The following is a 22,772-nucleotide window of genomic DNA, read 5'->3' on the forward strand; positions in this document are numbered from 1 at the left end:
TGTATCCTGCCCAAGCCTTCCCAGGCCTCTTTAGATACTGTAGAACAGCAGCACTCCCCTACTGTTCCCAGCCTTCCCTGTCACTGTAGAATAGCACTCCCCTCCTGTTCCCATACTCCTATGGAAACCACCTTACCACAGCCCTAGTTTTCCCATACGCTTGTAGGCAGCATAGTTTACAATAATCCAGATTCTTCCCACCAGATATCGCTACTAATCTAAGTGCAACAATACATTACTGAAGCACATCTCTTTTCCCATGCTTTCATCCCCTTGAACACCTGCTTCTGCTTATGTAGTGCAAAACCCTATAAAACTGGATAATGTCTGACAATAAATCAGAGTTATAACCATCATCGCTCCCACCTCATCACTGCATACTGAGATAGGGCAACTTGCTGGTCAAGACCCTAGCAGGTTAACACATGTATTGGCTGGAGTGACAGATTCTAATTATCAAGGAGAAATTATTGTGGTATTCCAAAATTTAAGTGAAGAACCCATACAGTTTTATAAAAATGATAGAATAGTTCAAGTGATTATTATTCCTTGTGAAACAATACCCCTTGTGAAAACTGACCCTCCTTCTGAAATAACTATCAGAGGAAGTGAAGGGTTTGGTTCTACTGATAGAATAAAATTGGGAGCTAAAGTATGGGTAAAACAAAAGCCAGACGATGTTCCAGAGGCTGCAGAAATTATAGCACATGGGAAGGATAATACTATAATTGTTGTTTATTCGGGAGAAGATGATTACCAAATTGTACCCTTAACTCATATTCTACCATGAATGAGGCTAGGATGGTGGGTTCATGTACTCCAAAAGCACGACTGACCATGCTTCTGATTATTGTCTCCTTGTTTCTTTTTGGCTTCTTGCCTGTTAAACTTGTTTGCTCTGTATGCTAGCTAAAGAACTGACCTCTCAAATGGGACCTCTCAAAGCAGGGACAGCTCTAGATCCAATTTCAGCAGGAAGTAGCTATGGAAGAAAAGATCTTCCCCCCTCACCCCAAGATTTTGGGCCCCATTCATTCGAGGGGGGAATGATGGGGTGCTTCTGCTCAAGACCCACCCCAAGATATTGTGTATGTGCTTATTTTGTGTTATCCCTGTTATATTGTTGTCAGGTTCTGTTGACACCAGCTGCCCTATTGATCTATGTAATGGATAAGATCTTGGGGCCGAATGTATTGTTAATATATTTTTGCTTAATTTAAAGATCTTCTCATCCATTAATAGGCCCATGTGACCTATCTAAGTCACATGGAAGCCTAAGTCACATAAATCTGTGGTGGAAGGAGCTTGCTGAACAGGTAGAACAGGAAAGGGTGGAGCAGGGAAAGTGGAACAGAATGGAGGAAGTTGGTCAGAGCACTTAGAGGAAGCAGCTAGCCATGAGTTTTTGTTTGTGGGAAGGCCTGAGCAGGGGGAAGGCTTTGGGATAGTGGTGCCCCCTGCATTGTTATTGTGTATGGATTTCTTTGTTGCTGTGATGGATTGGGCTTTCTGGTATTTGAATAAATGTGTTGGTTCTGTCTTCCATATAGAGAGTTCATTATATTTTGCAATTCAGAACTATGCCAGCATATTCATAATCGCCATCAGCACTGTGAATATTGCCTTGGCAATATACAAGGCCATCTAAAATTGGTGACTCCTCTCTCTTCCTAATTCTTACTCTCTTCCTAAGTGTCTCAAGTCTGGCTTCTGACTTCATCATTTAACTAAAACTGTTCTTTCCAAAATTACCAATGATCTTTCAAATTGCCAAATCTAATGGTCCTTTCTCAATCTCTGCAGTCTTTTACACTGTCAACTACCCTTATCTCCATATGTTGTTCTCTCTAGGTTTTCACAATACTGCTCTCTCCTCCTCCCTGAATTTTTCTTCTGTCTCCTTTACTGAAACTTTATGGTGTTTTTCTTTATAGTTATGTAGTCATTATATGGGGCAACTAAGTGGCACAAAGGTTAGAGCACTGGGCCTGAAAACAGAAAGACTCATCTTCCTGAATTCAAATCTGGCCACAGATACTTACTAGTTCGGTGATGCTGGGAGTCACTTAACCCTCTTTGCCTCAGATCCTCCCCTATAAAACAAGCTGGAGAAAGAAATGGCAAACTATTCCTGTACCTTTGCCTAAAAAACCCCAAATGGAGTGACAAAGAGTCTGACATGACTAAAATGACTGAATCAACAATATCATAAAGAAAATCAATGTCAAAAGACTTAGGTCATCGCAATGACCATCCACTACTCTAGATAAGTTATAATGTAACAGGCTACCTACCTCCAGATAGAGGTGATGGATTCAGAATGGATATTAAGACATAAATTTTTTGGAAAAGGGCATGTGGGAATTTGTTTTTCTTGATGATACATTATGGAACAGGTTTGGTTTTTGTTTCTGTTTGGCTTTCTTAATTAAGGGAAAGGAAGTAAAAAGGAGAGAAAGCGAATCTGTCTAAAAAAATTTAAAAATTTAAATTGTTCTCCTGATTCTGCTGATGTCATTCTATATCAGTTCATACAAGTGCTCCTAGATGTCTAGGAATCCATTCATTTCATCATTTCTTATTGCTTTTTACTTGTTTAAATAATGGTTTCAACTATACATTTTTTTTCATTATTATTTTTATTTTTACTAATTCAGCTCTTTTCCTGACAAATAGGTGATCTGACTACACAGAGTGTGCTGATGCAGGGATAACTTCTCTATCAATAACAACAATTTTCCTGTTTGTTAAAATATAAAATATTATTTGTCATGTTATGTGGTACTTATGTTAGATGCCTACCAATCCTTTCTTGAAGAAAATGTTTATGAGGAAAATGAGACATCTATGCAGTTTATAAGTCCTTGGTCTCTCTCATACCTTTTTCCTTAACATATTTCTCATCACTTTTACCTTTACATACCATGAAAGTCAACAAGTATCAAACAGAGAGAGACAGAACCTGAGAAAAATAGTTAGATGAGAGAGAGAGAGAGAAAGAGAGAGAGACAGGGGGAGGGAGGGAGGGGAGGGAAGAAAAAAGGATTTATTAAATCCTTCTAATGTGCCAGATACTGTGCTGGAGATTAAAAAAGAATAGATTAAAAAATAAGCAAGACAACTGCTATCTTGAAGAGATTATGCTCAGAAGACAACATGATCACTGGGGAAGACAACAAACATAGAAGTACTGAAAAGCTGGGGAGGAAGGAGGCCCTATCCAAGTGAGGGAATGAAAAGAAGGAAGATTCAGGAGAAAGTCAAGAGGAGAATGAGTCCTTCCTAAAGTGATGGCCCCAGGGAAAAGCAACCAGTAAGAGAAGGACTCAGGGAGTAAATTTCCGCAATACAAAATGACAAGATATCCCTTGAAATAATGTTTCTTGACCCATATGTACAAAAATATTTATAGCAGCTCTTTTGGTGGGTAGCAAAGAATTGGAAATCAAGGGGATGCCCATTAATTGGGGAATGGCTAAACAAGTTGTGATATATGAATGTAATGGAATACTACTGTGCTATATGAAATGGGGAAGATACAGACTTCATAATAACCTCGAAAGACCTACATGACATGATGCTAAGTGAGAGAAGCAGAACCAGGAGAACACTGTACACCACCGCAGATATATTGATTCTGTGATAACTGACTTTGATAGACTTGGCTCTTCTCAGCAATACAAGGTTCAAAGACAACTCCAAAGGTCTCCTGATGGAAAGAGCTATCTACATCCAGAGAAAGAACTATGGAGTCTGAATGCAGACTGAGGCAAACTACTTGCTCTCTTTTTTCTTCTTTTCTCTCTTTTTTTTTTTTTGGTTTTGTTTCTTCTTTCTCATGATTCCATTGGTCATAATTCTTCTTTACAACTTGACTATTGTGTAAATAAATTTAATGTGAAGCTATATGTAGAAGATATATAGGATTCCACGCTGTCTTGGAGGGGAGGGGAGGGAGGGGGAGAAAATCTGGAACTCAAAGACATGCAGAGCTGAGTGTTGTAAACTAAAAATAAAAAATCTTAATTTAAAAAAAAATTAAAAAGAAATAATGTTTCTTATTGCTTTAGAGTATATCCAACTTCTCTCTTTAGTTCTCTAAAGGACAGAATTTTAAAGTATTATAAAGTAACAGCTTTGCTGTTAGCCACTATTCTATTTAACAGAAACTTCCTTCTCCCTTCTTGTTTCATTTATAGCATTATGATCATTCATTTGGTCCCTGGACAAGGATCTCACATTTGGAGTACCAAAAGTCATTTTAAAGTTTAAAGTGCCCTAAAAATTAATTTTTAGCATTATCCTGCACCCTCTTCTGAAATTCTGCTACTGTCACTACAGAAGTGGAAGATGACACACGACTAAGGGCCATTTTGTATTTTTCTTTGTTTCATGGAACGCTGTGACCAAAAAATTCACTATCAACTGGCCACTATGCTAGTGATGAGTCTCTTCATACTTAACTGACCTAATCCTCAGAAACTGGATTCAGTCTGTTGCCAGGACTAAACTCAAAGCCTCTTCAACATTTATAACTTGCCAGAACTTACATTATACCCACTGCATAGCCTTCAAGAATTCAGAGTCATGCCAGGATAAGGCATTGGGGTTGAACTTTATGGAGGCTGGGATGAAATCTTGTTTAAATGCACTGCATATTTCTCTGGCTTCTTAAGTAGAAGATATTAAACTGAACTTAACATATTCCCTTGTTTTTCTTGACAATTCAGTGTATTTATTATAAATGTCAATTACTGTACCCTAATTTAGTGGATTGCTTAGGTATATAGGATTGTCCCTGATGCTCAGTAATACCTTATTTCTATGTGTTCAGGTGTTTTGTGCTTTACTGTTGCTGTCACTTTAACGACATCCTTTGCCGTCATTAGTAAGCACGCTAGCAACTTGATTACTACTTCTCATTTTTCTCCTTCTTTCTCTTCTTTATTCTATTTCTCCAGAGTTTTCAGAAGTAACTTAACTAACCTGGTTATAATTGTAATTTAAACAAACATAAACTCACAAGGATCTAAAAGGTTGTTCTAGAAATAAATATCATGAAATTTGTGCCATCAATTTTGATTGCTAAGGGTCCTATTATTCTTACTTTCAGTTTTCATTTGTATTCTTAAGAAGGAAAATAGGTAGATAAATAAATTGTTACTGCAAACCGATCATGTTAAACTCAAATAGAAACAAATCCCAGCTGGCAGCATGCTGACTTAGAAAGCCAAAAATAAAAATTAAGTAGGTTTTATTGTATTTTTATCTATTTTGTTAAACATTTCCCAAATACATTTCAATCTGGTTTTGATGGGCTGTACTTTGGAGTTCTGCAGATTGCTTATAGTCATGAGTTTAACATCTCTGCTGTAAACTTCTGCTAGAAGTATTAAAAGGCAGGCAAATAAGCAAAAGGAAGGCAGAGAAAAGGAAGATATTAAACCCCCAACTCTGGTCCCAAGTTAACAGAACCTATGATTGAAAATACAAATTACTCTTTTTCATTTAAAACTACTGTAACAGAAAGTATACTTCTACATACAAGTGTCTTTTCACCTAATCCATCCAACCTCAATCTTATACATATTCTCACAAAAGCTTCCCTTGGTATGATGGTAAGAACAGCAAACTGTAAACAGTAAACGGTAAAGTGACTCAAATGAGATTCCAAAACCATTTATCTATTTCATTCTGTCATCCTATTCTCTTCATATTAATAGAAATAGTCAAATCCTGGTCGTCCATACTACAAGAAGCTGAGGGGTAGACAATCCTAAAAAGTTCACCTCTACTTGGGTCAAAAAATGTATGACAAGACTATAATTAGTGTTATTTATAAGACCTACAAACCTTTCTAATATTAAAATTAGATCATTTTAATTTAATTTAATCCAATATTAAAATTGTATTCACCGAGTGAATAATAGGAGAGAAATGGATGAGAACAACAGTAATTTGTTGGTTAGTTATTCAGTAGGTGAAAACTTAAGCATGATATATTTTGCAGAATATGCCTACCGAAGAGCAAGAAAACTAGATGGTTCAGTAGACAGAGCACTAGGCCTGGAATCAGGAAGACCTGAATTCAAATTGGACCTCACCTACTAGATATATGACCCTAGGTAAGTCACTTAATCTCAGTTTGCCTTGGAGGCAGCCATGTGACTCAGAGGGTAAGCACTGGGCCTTGATTCAGGAAGACATGAGTTTAAATCTGGGCTCAGATTAGCTGTATGACCCTGGGCAAGTCACTTAACTTCTGTTTGCCTTAATCCACCGAAAAAGGAAATGGCAAACCAATTCAGTATCTTTGCCAAGAAAACCCCATGGACAATTTTACTTGGGTCACAGAGTTAGACACAACTGAACAATATGCATTTCTGCTTAGTATTTTCACAGCATTGCTTCATACAAATGATTCCCCATAATTTTCAAGCTATCCTTTTCGAAATACCAGATAGCAGGGGTGGAGAACCTACGACCTCAAGGCCACATGTGGCCCTCTAGGTCTTCAAGTGCCACCCATTGTTCTGTAAAACTTGAACTCAGTCAAAAGGCTGTACCCAAGGACCTAGAAAGCCACATGTGGCCTCGAGGTGACAAATTCCCCACTCTTGCCATATACTATGCTAAAAGTACAAATAATGTGTTTACCCAGGTATACAAATGTACTTTTGTGCAGTTTTTATAACTTTGTTGCCATCATATTTACAACTTATCTACATGTTGTAATTAAAAGCAAACATAAAAGTTTACAAGAATTACAGAGATACAGGACATAGTGGAAAGAACACTGGGCTCAGAGTCTTAAGATCCAAGTATGAGTTACCCCTCCAAAAGCTACTAGGTCCATTACCCTATATATGTCAATTAATTTCTCTGGGCCTCAATCTGCTACCTCACAATTGTGACGAAAATGCTTTTTTAAACATTCAAGCACTACATAAATCAGAATTAAACTTATTTCAGATCCTGTGACAAAGGTAAAAAACCTCATTCTGGTAAGAAAGTTGTAATCAAGCTAGAAAAAAAATAACTACAAAGATGGCATCTTATAGCTAGTAAAAAATGAACTGCAAGTAAAAAAAGTAAAATTGCTATTTGTCATCCCTACAACTTAATTTTATTAAAGCTTTAAAATTTAAAATAAATAAGGATTTTGAGAACCCTATTTATTTGCACAATGCTAAAACTGAACATTATGTATCTTTTTCAAAAGCCAACTTGGAATAAACTACTCTATCATGTTATCAGCGGTTTCTATAGCTCCATTCTTGGCTTTTGAGTTCTATGGAAATGAATCACATGCTCTCACAGGCACTAAATTGCATTTCGTTATCACTTATAAGGACTCAGCAATCTTAGAGGCAAGTCTCATATAACCAGAAAAGCATTAGGTTCCAGCTCTTTGATCACCCACTTATGACTCACATTTGTTACATATTAAAGATTTTATATTTAAGGACAAGACTTTAACCAATTTCATATTGCAAAGCCAAAGTATATGTGTATGCACACACATACATGTAATGTGGAATTATTGCACACATATATAAATATATATAGGATAACTTATATACATGTATAAAATCACCTCATTCTATTCCATGCATTCAATTTAATTTGCCACGTAGAGAATGTGACTGGAAAGGATTATAAAACGGGACAGCTAGAGAAGAGAGTGGCAGAGATATAGAGCCACAGAAAATTCAAAAGGGGAAACAGGATTGTTAGGGGGAGATGTAATCATTAGTGACATGATTCTGACACTAACAACAACATGTTCCTGCCCCAAATTTTGAGTATTGTCTGGTACCTTTCCATATGTTCCACTGAAAAGAAAAGTGAGCTGTTAAGCTAACAGGACTATTTCAGAGTTGCTTCTTATTTTCCTAGAAAAAAATAGAAACTAAGAAGTTAAAATGCCATTTTTAGCTCATTTTCACCTGTATAAAGGCACTTTAATGATTTGTAAACAGAAAAAAAAAGAATATAAAACTCACCTGCTTGACGTACTGGGAATTCAACTTGGTCTGAGACTATAATCTGAAGTAGACTGGGAGCAAAATTGATAATCTTGTAGGACTGAAATTACAAAAGAAAGATCACATTAAGAACATTAAACAATACAATTAAATGGCTAACAATTATTACCATGTTTTCTGATTATTACTTTTCTAATATAATTAAAAAGAGTATAAAAGACAATTTTAACATGTGGGCAGAGGGCATTATGAATCACAGTTTTAAGATCATCACATAGCAACATGCTTAACTCTTGTGATCACTGTACAATACTCAAAAAGTTGATACACAATAGCCGATAAAATTGAACCATATGCAATACTGGTCCCCTAAGTGAAATCAAAAGACATAAAGAAGTGAGTAAATGGAAAGGTGGCTCAGGTTCTCTGTAGAGAGACAAATAAAGAAACCGGTTTCATTAGGCACTCAAAGCACTTGCCTTGGACTGCTCATGAGAAACATAAGCAGACCACTGTGAGAACTCTATTAGCTAGAGTTTAACAAATGTAAATATTCACCACAATGAAAAACTGAAAGAGCCTAAAAATTGCCCTAGCCAACAAATTCTTTTATCTCCTTGCTAGGAAAAGAACTGGTGGCAGCCACTCTAAACAACAGTTTAGAGTAAAAAACTCGTTTGCAAAAACATTATAGAAAATGACAGATCAACTTCGAAAGCCAACATAAGAGTCAACAGTTAAGAAAATGATTACATAAAGTGTTTAGCTCAGATTCTGCAAAAACACATTATCCCAAGAACATTTAGTGCCCAGAAGGCATGGAGACAACAAAGATGTACAAAATGAAAGCTAACAGTGATCCATTCTTGCTGTCAATGATACTGGGACAATCCTATTTTGACACTGTTTGACACTGTACCACATATACTTAAAGGAACTCAGGGACTGAGTCTCAAGAACTCTCAAATAAGGCACTATAAAAAAAAAAGCCAAAAATTATGAAAGGTAGGCACTTTTACAAAAACAAAACAGAAAGGTCTATGCTGTGACATTAATTTTGATACCCCCTACGCAAATCAATCAGCATTTACTCAGTTTATTGTGATTTGATGGGTATCAATAACTGTATTAGCAAATTAGGCAGAATAGGATCAAGTATAAGTTAGTTATTTATGTGAATGCTGTTAAGATAGTTATATATGTTAGGACCAAATAACCTCTTATGTATTGTTGATATCATTGTAGATTATAGGATAAAATCATATGACTGTCTGTTATAGAAAAACACATTACATTTAACCCTTAAATTTGCTGATTGCACCATCAACGCCCCTCATCACTATGATTCACTGTGACTGTTCCATTGTGACCTTTCCTTTCACCCACCAATTCCTTATTTCTTATGACACCACTAACCAAAACACTGGATATTTGATTTCCTATTAAAACCTCCACTAAGGTGGCAGGTGGAATGCCTTTACCAGCAAAAATCTGTAGTTAACGACTCAAAAGCCTGCTTACAAAGTGGTTAGGATTGAGGAACACAAGCCTCAACCACTCATGAAGTTTTCTGTTTCTAGTGTTAACCAAACATGAAACTGAATTGTCTCATTCTATTTTTAGTGCTCTCCCATGTGCATAAAAGTAGGTAGCACCAAAGGAAAGGGGTAGCAGATCGTGAGGAAGATCTTGGACCCAACTGACTAGGGAACCCCACAATTCCTAATAAACTGAAAATGCTTGAGTGTCCTTTTTGTTGCATGTTGGATTAGAATTTTAGGGTTACAACATGGAGATAACTAAACCTATGTGAAATTAACCAACTATACACAGCAATAATTAAAATAATAACAACTTACATTTCTGTAGCATTTTAAGATTCTTACAAAGGGCTCTGCTCACAATAACATTCTGAGGTCAGCAGTATTATAAGAAAGACTCCAATTTATATTGCGCTTTAAGATTAACAACAGCAGTAGCTAACATTTGTATAGCACCTACAATGTGCCAGATACTGTGCTAAACACTTTATAATTCTTATGTCATCTGATCCTCACAACCATGGGAGGTAGTTGCTATTATTACCACCATTTTACAGACAAACGGACTAAGTGACTTGCCCAAGGTCACACAGGATATAAGTATCTGAAGCCAAGTCTGAACTCAGATCTTCCTAACTTCAGACCTTGTGTTCCATCCCTTGTGCCACCAGCTGTATTTACCACCTTGGACAAATCACTTCACCTCCCTCAGCTTCAGCTTCCCCATATGTGAAATGAAGGAACTGAACGAGATGCCTTCTAAAGGTCTTTCCAGCTCAAAATATGTGATTCTATAGGAAAACAGCAGATACATATCCCAAGTGCCTGCCTTCACCTCAATAAAATCTTTTTTAAACAATTTTTCATTGATATTTTCTGTTACTTACATCACCAAAATATCCCATGTATGCCTCCTTTTTTCCTCCATAATAGCCATCCCAAATGACAAATAGTTGTTTTTTTTTTTTGAGAGAGAGAGGGAAAAAAATGTCAGCACAACTGAGTGACACACTAAGAAAGTCTGAAAATGTACGATGTGTAATACCCATAGGCCTCCCACCTACACATAGGGGGAGTTGAGGATGTCTTTTCATATCTCTTCATTTAAGTCCCATTTGATCTTTGATTTTGTTAGATTTACTTTTGATTTTTTTTGGTGTATCACTGTTCTTTCCATTTAAACTGTTGTAGTTACTGTGCATATTGCTTTCTTCGCTAGGCTTACTTCATTTTGCATCAGTACACATAGATCTTCCCATGCTTCTCTGTATCCATCATACACATCATTTCTAATAGCACAGAAGTATCCATAACATTCAGATGCCACAATTGGTTTAGCCATCCCCCAACCAACAGGCATCTACATTGTTTCCAATTCTTAGCTATTACAAAAAGTGCTGCTATAAACATTTTGGAGTATATGAGGACTTTTTTCTCATCAATAGCCCAGTCTGGTTCCAAGGGTATGAGTATTTTAGTGATTTTATTTGCATAATTCCAAATTACTTTCCAAAATGGTTATACCATTTCACAACTCCATCAACAATATATCAGTGTGCTATCTTCTCATAATCCCCCCAACATCAACTGTTGCCATTTTTCTGTCTTTTTTGGCAATCTGCAGGGCATATGTCTCAATAGAATCTTTATGATTTATGTACTCACTAAAGGTTATCTTCAAGAAAAACATGAGGAGGGTCCCAACTCTAAATGCAACATCATTAACAGGTAAATTTAAATGCTTAGGTACAGCCTAGTACATAAAAATATTAATTACTCTCAACACAAGCTAAGGTAGCATAGAAAAGTCACTGGCTTGGGAGTCATGAGACATGGGTTTTAGTTTTAGCTCTGCAAATTAACTTTCCATGTGACCTTGTACAATTTACTCAACCTCTCTGGACCTCAGTTTCCTTAAAACAAAAAGTAAAGGTTGATCTAATGTGCACTTCTTAAACTATGGTCAGGTCACGACCCACAGTTTAAGAAGCACAAAAGAGATTGAGAGTGGAAAAAGTTTAAGAAGTCCTAGTCTCAATGATCTCAAAATTGGAAAAGAGGTAGTGAATAAATAAGATATCTTCAATCTCTTTCACCCATCAACATCTAATTTATGGCCAAGGCCTATCAACTTTACCTTTGTAACACCTCCCCAACACCCCCCAGTTCTCTACTCTGACACTGCCAGCACCCTGGTGAAGGCACTCATCATCTAACACCCGGCCAAATGCAGTAGACTGCTGCTTGGTATCCCTGCCAAAAGTCTCTCTTCTCTGAGTCCATCCTCTGACTCAATTGTCAAAAGGATGTTCCCAAAGCACAGGTTTGCCCATGCCATTCCTCCTACGCAGTAAACTCCACCGGCTCTCTATCACCTTCCAGGATCAAGGATAAAATCTGCTGGTGTTGAAAACCCTTCATAACCTGAACACCACTCCCACCCTCCTTCACCTTTCCAATCTTATTAGTACTCACATTCTCCTACTTATTCTGTAATCCAGTGAAACTCACCTCCTTGCTGTTCCTCAAACAAGACATTCTATCTCCCAATTCTAGGCATTTTCAGTGACTGTTTCTCATGTCTGAAAATCTCTCCCTCCTCACCTCTGGTTACCTTCCAGTCCACCTTTTACAGGAAGCGTTTTCCAATTGTCTTTCATTCTAGTGTCTTCCCTCTGTTGAATATTTCCAATTTATCCTATATGAAGTTTATTTGTATATAGTTATTTGTATGTTGCCTCCTCCACTAGCTAATAATATTAGCTAGCATTTTTATACTGCCTACTATGTGCCAGCCCCATGCTAAGCTCCTTATAAATAAAAATCTCACTGGATCATTACAACAACCTTGTGAGGTAGGTACTATTATCCCCATTTTACAGTAGAGGAAACTGAGGCAGTGTCTGAGGGTGAATTTGAACTCAAGTATTCTGGACTCCAGGCTCAGCACTCTATCCACTGTGCCAACTTAGCTGCCTGTGAGCTCCCTGATATCAGGAAGTGGTTTATGCCTTTCTTTGTATCCCCAATGTTTAACACAGGGTCTGGCACACAGAAGGCACTTAAAATGTTTACCAACTGACTGAAATAAGAAAATGACCAAAATAGAGAAAACAAAAGAAACTGAATATTATATTTGAGAAAAGAAAATTTTCAAAAATTTGTCAAAATAGCCAGAGAAATACAAATAGAAAGAATATGAAAAGCCTTAACAAGAACGTAAGTTTTTGTTGTTTGTTTAAATGTATTGACACATTTTGTTTTGACTCAAGATACTTCCCAACAGATAACTAAGCTCCTTTACAAAGCACTTTCTCAGGGGGAATAAAGTTAAAATATCCATTTCTCAAAGAAAAGGACATACGTCCTTGAATTCCAACATTACGGTGTCATAACAGGGTGTAGGGTATATTCAGGGAGGACTGGTACCTCAGGTGTGATGGCTGCTGAGCCCTTTTCAGGGCTGCTATCCACCTCTGGTGTTCACCCGTTTCACTCAACCCTCACCTGTAGCTCCAAGAAGCTGTAGCATGCACTGTGGCCACACCCTGGTAAACTGTTTCAGCAGATGGCTAAAACATGTTGAGGGTAACCAAGGGGTGTCAAACCCATTGGCAAGTTAGGGGGGTATCTACCCCAAGCATGTGAAGACTTCCCCTGGTGGAATGGGCAGATGAAAACAATTTGTTCCAATGGCCAAGAAGGCAGTGGAGCACTTAGAGCTTGGTTAGATATCGAAGATGCCAAGGTCATCCATTGCATCTTAAGCCATCACCAGTCATCTTGATTCTGTCCTTCCACTGGACTGTGATGACTCTGAAGTTGAAAGTGAGGCCAATAACTTCCTACAACTCTGCCTCACTTAAATCCGATTTACGCATGAATCAAAACATCACTTATACTATTTTACCATTATATCTATCTCAAAGTCCTATGGCAACAGGCAAGTGATGAAGCAGCAGGTCCAGATACACTGGGAGCTGCAGTCACAATCCTGCATACAGGTAGCCCAGGCAATAGGGTCATTTCTCACTGGAAACGGCAGTGGGATTCGGCAGCCCCCTGGGTATCTGAGCAGCCTTTTAAGGATCACACTGCTCACCTCCTGGTGTGACGAAAGGTCTAGAAAAGATGCCCTAAAAATTGTCTGCTTACCCAACCTGGCCTGATTACTGTGGCAGGCAGGGAATCCCACTCTGCAGTCCAAACACAAAAAAAATGTACAAAAATGTCTGCAAAGATGATTACACTCACCATTGGCACATGGAACACGCACACAATTATAGACAATACAAATTCCTGTAAACCTGAAAGACAAACAGCTCTTGTTGCAAAAGAACTCAGTAGGTATTGCATCCAAATAGCAGCCCTGTGTGAAACAAGGCTGGCAAATGAAGGCCAGCTTATTGAAGTTGGAGCTGGATACACATTTTTTTGGAGAGGCCACAGTAAAGGGGAGTGCAGTGAAGCTGGCATAGGTTTTGCAATCAAAACTAATCTAGTCAACAAGCTTGTATGCCTGCCAAAAGGAATGAATGACAGGCTCATGACAATGAGACTGCCACTTGCAGGAAAATGTCACACCACCTTCATCAATGCCTTTGCTCCCACCATAACAAACCCTGATGAGATCAAAGAAAAATTTTATGAAGACTTAGAGACCTTTATGATCAATGTGCCAAAAGAAAACAAGCTTATAATTCTGGGTGACTTTAATGCTAGAGTAGTCTCAGACTACCAGACTTGGCAGGGAGTCCTAGGGAGGAATGGAGTTGGAAACAGCAACAGCAATGGTCACTTACTATTGAAAACTTGTGTATCTCATGACCTTCTTATCACCAACACTGTCTTCTGTTTACCTAAATGCAATAAAATTCATGGATGCATCCTCACAGCAAACAATGGTATTTAATAGACTATGTGATTGTAAGGAGAAGAGACAAACAGGATGTGAGAGTAACAAAGGCAATGTGTGGTGCAGAGTGCTGGACTGATAATAGACTTATCCTTTCCAAGCTAAATATTCGCATTCAACAAAAGCAGTGCCCCCAAGACAAAATGACTACCAGAAGAATTAATGTCAACAAATTAAAGCTCTTCTCTGAGTGGAAGAGTTTGTTGCTAACTTAGAGGAAAAGTTGAGCCAACACACAGTTGGCAACAGTGGAGCAGAAAAGGAGTGGGCAGCTTTCAGAGATTTGGTATATAGCACTGCATTTGTTCATCTGGGTCAGAACACTCACAAACACCAAGACTGGTTTGATGAAAATGATGGGGGAAATTCAGAAGCTGCTAGATGAAAAACAAGGGTTTACCCACAAGATAGTTCATCTATCTCTAAGAAAGCAGCATCTAATTTCATTGAAAGTCAATTACAAGCAAAGCTTAGAGAGAAGCAGGATTCTTGGCTCAGTAAGAAGGCAGATGAAATTCAATTTTATGCTGATAGTAATAATCCAAAGTGCTTTTATGGTGTCCAGAAGGCTATTTATGGGCCAAAGACCTATAGTACATCTCAACTACTCAGTGCTGATGGAGCCACATTAATTAGTGATAAGGACATGACCCCTAAGAGAGATGGGCTGAACACTTCCATAGTGTTCTCAACAGACCATCATCAATCAATGCTGAGGACACTGACCATTTACCTCAGGTTGAAGTCAATCTCTCCCTAGCTAAAGCTCCAACTGAAAAAGAGGTTTTGAATGCCACTAGGCTCCTTTCCTGTGGCAAAGTAACTGGTGCTGATTCTACTCCAGCTAAGATTTACAAGGTAGGGTGTTCATCGCTCATACAAAAGCTCACTGAAATTTTACAGGTTGTATGGCAAGAGAAGGTTATCCCCTAGGAGTTCAAGGATGCCTCCATTGTCCATTTCTATAAAGGTAAAGAAATTGATTGTCCTGTGACAATCATGGGGGGTTCGCTCTCTTAGTCACTGCTGGCAAGATTCTTGCCAGAGTCCTCCTTAATAGGCTGATTCTTCACCTGGAAGATGGTCATCTACCTGAGAGCCATTGTAGCTTCAGAAAGGGCCAAGGAACAGTTGATATGGTGCTTGCTACCCAACTACTCCAGGAAAAATGCCAAGAACAGAACAGAGGTCTGTATAGAACAAAGACCAAGGCCTTTGATACTGTTAGTCGTGAGGGCTTATGGAAAATTATGTCAAAATTTGGTTGCCCAGAGAAGTTCATCAGCATTGTACATCAATTTCATGATGGCATTTAGATAGCAAATAGAGAAGTTTTGAATGCTGTGGATAAGTTCACTTACCTTGGTAGTGTACTTTCCAGAGATGTACACATTGATAATGAGGTTGGCTCACACACTGCCATAGCTAGCTCAGTGTTTGGGAGGCTCCAAAGGAAAGTATGGAAGAGAAGAAGTATTAGACTGATTACCAAATGGAAGGTTTACAGAGCCATTGTGCTGACCTCATTGTTGTATGCCTGTGAAACCTAGACAATCTACCAGTACAATGCCAGGAAACTGAATCACTTCCATTTGAATTGTCTTAGGAAGATTCTGAAGATCACCTGGCAGGATAAAGTCCTTACTCGAACTAAATTGCCAAGCATTCAGACTCTGCTTCAGAGAGCACAACTCATACGGGCTGGCCACATTGTTCAAATGCAAAACATATGCTTGCCAAAAAGACTATTTTATCAAGAACTCACACACGGCTAGTGTTCACGTGGTGGTCAGAAGAAGTGGTACAAGAATGCTCTCAAAGTCTCTCTCAAGAACTTTGGAATTGATTGTGTGACATGGGAGACACTCACACAGGACCGCTCAGCATAGTGCTCCCACATCAGAGAAGGTGCTCTGCTCTATGAGCAAAGCAGAAATGAAACAGCTCAAAGGAAAAGCAGGATGCACAAATTTTAGAATATCCACCCCAAATGTCCTCATGGACTATTTGTGCCTGACCTGTGGTAGAGCATTCTGAGCTCATGCTGGTCTGATCAACCACAGACAGACATACTGAAACTTGACTAGAATAGTGATATCATTTTGGTCCTCCTCAAGAACAAAGGACAACAACCAACCAACTATAGTACTAACACCACTGTTTTTGAATAGTTTTGTGCTACTGCATGATGACTTTACTTTAGTCATTGTATACTGTTCTTTTAACTGTTTTGTTTATTCTGTATCACTTCATATGCCCCTTCTCATATTTCTCTAAATCATTCATGCTATTCTTTATAGATCAGTAACATGTGTTACATTTACCTGCCTAAATTGAGACAGACTACCCAGCTTCTGCATGCACCATCAAAAACCTGAAAGTGGTACCAAACTTAAAGAAGATCAAAAAATCCAATGAGAAACTACACAAGTGACTTATTCTACTTCAGATACACAAAAAGGCAGCCAAAAGCCCACAAGAAATAGGTAATAGTGCTGCCAGCAAAGCCAGGGTAAACACAGGCAAACAAACCGGCAGCCTACCAATCTGACCAGGGACAAGTATAGTCTAGCTAGATGCCCAGAGGTGCTAAGACTGAAATTAGCAAAAGCTGTGTAAGCCTTCTGACAAGCAAGCTTCCCTTAATGGGCTCCACATGAGGCCTACTGATGGGCAGGGAAGATCTTATTCCCCATTAACTTTATACTAGCCCACTTCTTGCTCATGTGATCCAGAAGTCCAGGTGATCTCTTTAAATGAAGGATCTGGGAGGAAGCCTCCATGGCCCATCTTTCACTCCAAGAGGAGGTGTTAATTTCCGGGGTTATGTAATGTTACAGGACAATGAGATTCTAATGAAGTTTAGAACACAGGAGACAATGTTGAACTACCTATTTCTTGAATAAATTTTATTAATTTAGTTAATTAAATTGGTCTCTAGTTTTCCTCCTATGTTTTATCCCTAGTTTAAGACTTAGGATTTTATTTGTCTCATAAAAGGATTCTGGAAGGCTGCTTTCTTTCTCAATTTTTTAAATTTCTAATCTTTTAAATAATTAATTTATTTTTAGTTTTCAACATTTTCTTCCAAAAGATTCTGAGTTCCAAATTTTCTCCTCATTTCTCCCCTCCCCCCATCCCAAGATGGTATGCATTCTGATTACCCCTTTCCCCAATCTGCCCTCCCTTCTATCAACCCCCACCCCACAGTTCTCTTATCCCCTTCCTTGCTATCTTCCTATGAGGCAAGATAGATTTCTATACCCCATTGCCTGTACATCTTATGTCCCAGTTGCATGTAAAAACAATTTTTAACATTCATTTTTAAAACTTTGAGTTCCACTCCTCCCTCCTCACCCACCCTCATTGCAAGCAAGTGCAAGCAATTTGCTATAGGTTATACATATGTAGTCATGCAAAACACTTCCATAATAGTCATGTTGTGAAGGACTAACTACAATTCCCTCCATCCTAACCCCATTTATTCTGCCCTCCCTTCTGTCATCCCCCTCCTCTCTTATCCCCTTCCCCCCTACTTTCCTGTAAGGTAAGATAGATTTCCATACCCAACTGAATGTGTGTTATTCTCTCCTTCAGCCAAATCCAATAAGAGTAAAGTTCACTCATTTCCTCTTATCTCCCCCCTCTTCCTCTCCACTGTAAAAGCAATTTTTGCCTCTTTTATTTACCCTATTCTACCTCTCCCTTTCTCCTTCTCCCAGTATATTCCTCTCTCCTTATTTTTATTTTTTAGATATTATCCCTTTATATTTAGCTCACCCTGAGCCCTCTGTATATGTGTGTGTGTATATATATATATACACACACACACATATACATATATATGTATATATACATATGTGTATGTGTAGTCTCTCCAACTATAGTTACAAATATCATCTTTCCATGTAGGAATGTAAACAGTTCAACTTTAATAAGTCCCTTATGACTGTTTACCTTTTTATGCTTCTCTTGAATCTTGTATTTGAAAGTCAAATTTTCTATTCAGCTCTAGTCTTTTCATCAAGAATGCTTGAAAGGCCTGTATTTCACTGAATATCCATTTTTTCCCTGAAGGATTTTTCTGCTGGGTGGTTCTTGGTTTTAATCCTTTGACCTCCAGAAAATCATATTCCAAGCCCTCAAATCCCTTAACGTGGAAGCTGCTAAATCTTGTGTTGTCTTGACTGTGGCTCTACCATACTTAAATTGTTTCTTTCTGGCTGCCTGCAATACTTTCTCCATGAAATTCCTCTTGAATTTGACTATAATAATCCAAGGAGTCTTCCTTTTGGGATCTCTTTCAGGAGGTGATCAGTGGATTCTTTCAATTTCTATTTTACCCTTTGGTTCTAGAATATCAGGGCAGTTTTTCTTGATAATTTCTTGAAAGATGATGTTTAGACTCTTTTTTTTTTTTGATCATGGCTTTCAAGTTGTCCAATAATTTTTTTAATTATCTATCCTGGACCTATTTTCCAGGTCAGTTGTTTTTGCAATGAGCTACCTCACATTGTCTTCTATTTTTTCATTCTTTTGGTATTGTCTTACAATTTCTTGATTTCTCATTGAGTCGTTAGCTTCCATTTGCTCCATTCTAATTTTTAAGGAATTATTTTCTTCAGTGAGCTTTTGGACCTCCTTTTCCATTTGGCCAATTCTGCTTTTTAAGGCATTCTTCTCCTCATTGGCTTTTTGGACCACTTTTGCCATTTGGGTTACTTTATTTTTTAAGGTATTATTTTCTTCAGTATTTTGGGGCTCTCCTTTAGCAAGCTGTTGATTCGTTTTTCACAATTTTCTTTCATTACTTTCATTTCTCTTCCCAATTTTTCCTCTACTTCTCTTACTCAATTTTCAAAATCCTTTTTGAGTTCTTCCATCTCAATTATTGAGAATAATTTGTACAGTGGGTATTAACTATAAAAGTTTGATAAAAAGTTGTGATGAATCCATCAGGACATTCATTTATGCTAAAAACTCACAAAAAGAATCTATCTAAATCCAAAAGCAAGGATGTATAAATACAGGGATACTACATATATATGGATTCTAGTATCTTTACAACAGGACTAGACACAACATAATAGAACTAAAACTCCCAATAAGCATGGGAGCTGCACAATGCTAGCAATAGCAATTAGAGAACGAAATTAAAGGCATAAGAGACAATAAAACTATCCCTATTTACTCTATGATTGACAATCCTAGAGAGTAAGCAAAGATATCAAATGAGACAACGAGATAATCAAAGTTGAAGGCTACAAAATAAACCCTAAAAAATTACTTGTAATATGTCTCAATACAAATAACTATAAAATGCACTAAGCATCTAGGAAATCAATCTATATTAAGGATATAGATAGATAGATATAGATATATGATATATGTACAAAATGCTCCTTAAAGACATAGAGAACAATTTAAATAGGAACAATTTAAAGTGCTTATGGTTTAGCCATGCCAATATGATAAAAATGACAATACCACCAAAGTTAACTTATAATTAGAACACTATATCAATCAAATTATGAAAGAACTTGATAAAATAATAACAAAATTCATTTGGGAAAAAAAAAGAACTAGAATGTCAAGAGAAACAAGATAGGGATGATAGGTGAATAGCACTTCTAAATCTCAAACTATAAAGCAGCAGTCATTAACACCATCTGGGATTTGGTTTTAAAAATACAAAGAAAAATAGAATAATGTAATAGCAATTTAGATTTGAAGATCTTTCCCACCCATTAATAGGCCATGTGACCTGCCTATGTCACAGAAAGCCTAAGTCACATGTGGTGGGAAGAGCTTACTGAGAGGAAAAGGAACTTATGTCACAGGAAATGCCGAGAGAGCTGTTATGGCTGTCAATGGCAGTTATATATATCAATAATTAAGGTGGGACTTTCTTTTACTGTTATCCATTTTAGCACTTATTTAATCAAGTGCCCTTGAAGAGTCTTGCCTTTGTTTCTTTGATTAAATCAGGAGTCTTTGATGACCTACTTGCCTCAAGAGAAAGCCTAGGTCACGTGGGTTTAAGTCACATGTTTGTGACGCTTTTAGGTCACGTGGGTAAGTCACATGTTGTGACACCCTTTGACCCTGAACAGAATATATAAACTCAAGAGGTTGGCATCTTCCCTGAGGGCTCTCTTGGAAGAGTGGCATGTGACTTGAAGACACTCTAGGCAGCTATTAAGAGCCCCCCAGCTTGTAAACACAAATGTTGGAACTTCGTTAAACCCTGGTAACTATGCATTGGGATTTGAATCAGACAAGGTCCGTCTGTTGATGCTTGTAATTTATTTGTATTTGCTCTGAAGTTCAGGTTGCTGGCTTTTCCTCTTGAATTAAGTGAATGATATTTGTATGTTGGATTAAAGTGAGGTTGTTAACCCCTTAAAGTTACTTTCCCTAGTAAAACGGATCAAGAGAACCTACATTGGTGGCCTTCTGTGTACTGGTTGTTGTTAGTCTTACCACATAATCGTTACATCATGATAGAGCTGAGTCAGCCTGTGATAGCTGAGCAGATTGTGACAGCTGTACTGTGAGTTTGTTTTTTGGGAAGACCCCCCCCAGCAGGGTGGGTCAGGGAGGTTTTGGGATGGTGAGGCTCCATGTTGTGATATTATGTTTTAAGTTCCTTGCTGTTATGATAAAGTGGACTAACTGGTTGTGGGAGCTGAACATTTGGTTTGGAATATGGTTATCTGGTGTCTGAATAAATGTTTTACTTCTTCTACCTTCTATATGGAGAGTCTCTGATACTTTGCAATACAGAACTACATAGGCATATTCACAATTATCATTGATGTTTTTTATTGCCTTACTGATACATTATTTGGCATCACGAACAGGATTGCAAGGTATGAGATCTCCGTTTAGAGGTAGAAGAGCTTTAGAGGAAGAAATGGTTATCCAAGGATGGGAGGAGATAACTTATTCTTCCCTAGCAAGGAAATGATCTAAAGGCATCAGTTTGTATGAGGAATGGAAACAGAAGCAACAGAGGGGAGAATCTAGAGATTTGGAAAGATGTCTGAAAGAAGCTACAGTCAAGTCAGGAAGGGAATTGTCAATAGAAGTCTCTATTCAAGGCTGGGTTTTACTCAAAGTGTATCGTATTATATGTGAAAGCAGGGACAGACTAGTACAAGAGAGAACTCAGACTCAGAAAGTTACTAAAATGTCTGTTAACTCAAACCAGAATACTTCTTCTATATCACAGCAAGATGGGGAGTCTCAGTGGTCAAACAACAGATTATTGTTTAGGAATCTACTGATTTTGCTGTAAATTCAGCTAGAAGGCAGAGGGAGCCAAGGAGGTCTAGAGTGTACCTCAGTTCAGCACAGGTCGAGTCTAGCAGCCAGTCTGGTTATCATGGTGACAGGGAGAGAGAATATAGGCAGAAGAATACATCAGTAGCTGGGGCACAAGATGATACTTTGTTGCATGGTGCTCCTCACATAGAGAATGATACATTGTTAGACCCTCAGCCAGAAGTGCTCCCCATACAGCAAAGGAGGCAAGAAACACAAGATAATAATACAGTGTTCAGAGAGACATTGGAGGATTTTACACAGCAGGAAATCACTGATATCTTGAGTAGGTTCACCCAGAGAATGGGAGAATCATTAATATCTTGGATGGTGAGAATCAGTGATGAAGGGGCCACAGGAGTATCTGTAGATACTGCGGATTTTATAAGATTCATAAGTATTACTCAGAATCCTTTTGTACAGCAAGTTTTTAGGGATTATCATTTGCAAGGAGTTAACAAAACAACCAATCTGGTAGCTATCTGTTGTAAGAGACAATATCCTGCTGATACTATGTGACCCACTGCAAATAGACCCTGGTATTCAATTAGGGACCGTATGAGAAAGTTAAAGGAGAAAGTAACGAAGACTGCTATTACTATAGGGAACGCCAAAGTTTATTATGAAACTCCCTTAGGAGTCTCTCATAGAAATTTGATAGTTAAAACGGCACCCCCCACTTATAAACATGTAATTCTGACTCTGCTAATTACAGAAGTAGGGAACCCTCTTTCAGAGGTGCTGGATAAGATTTCACAGTTAAGTGACTTAGGAGACTGGGGAAATGAGAAGGGTAAATCCAGGAATACCTGGTTTAGCAAGATATAATTTACATTATTTAGAGGACTTTTGGTTGGATAGAAAAGACAGAAGAAAAATCTCTACTGGGATATGTATGAGAATCCCTAAGAATCATTTTGGACAGATATTACCTAAATTAGGATTAGCAGTTGAGGGAATACATGCATTGGCTGGAGTGATGTATTCTAGTTATCAATGGGA

General features: G+C 37.9%; 1 protein-coding gene across 3 annotated transcripts in view; it reads right to left on the minus strand.

Annotated features, from left to right (window-relative positions):
- The window catches only part of IPO8 (importin 8), a 190,420-nt gene that overhangs the window by 144,381 nt on the left and 23,267 nt on the right, over window positions 1-22,772 (minus strand). For all 3 annotated transcript variants that reach the window (XM_036759719.1, XM_036759720.1, XM_036759721.1), the window contains exon 2: window positions 8,007-8,088. In XM_036759719.1, coding sequence (XP_036615614.1) covers window positions 8,007-8,088 — 82 coding nt within the window. The remainder of the gene's footprint in view (window positions 1-8,006; window positions 8,089-22,772) is intronic.

The sequence above is a fragment of the Trichosurus vulpecula genome, chromosome 5, assembly GCF_011100635.1.
Source record: "Trichosurus vulpecula isolate mTriVul1 chromosome 5, mTriVul1.pri, whole genome shotgun sequence".
Taxonomy (NCBI): Eukaryota; Metazoa; Chordata; class Mammalia; order Diprotodontia; family Phalangeridae; genus Trichosurus; species Trichosurus vulpecula.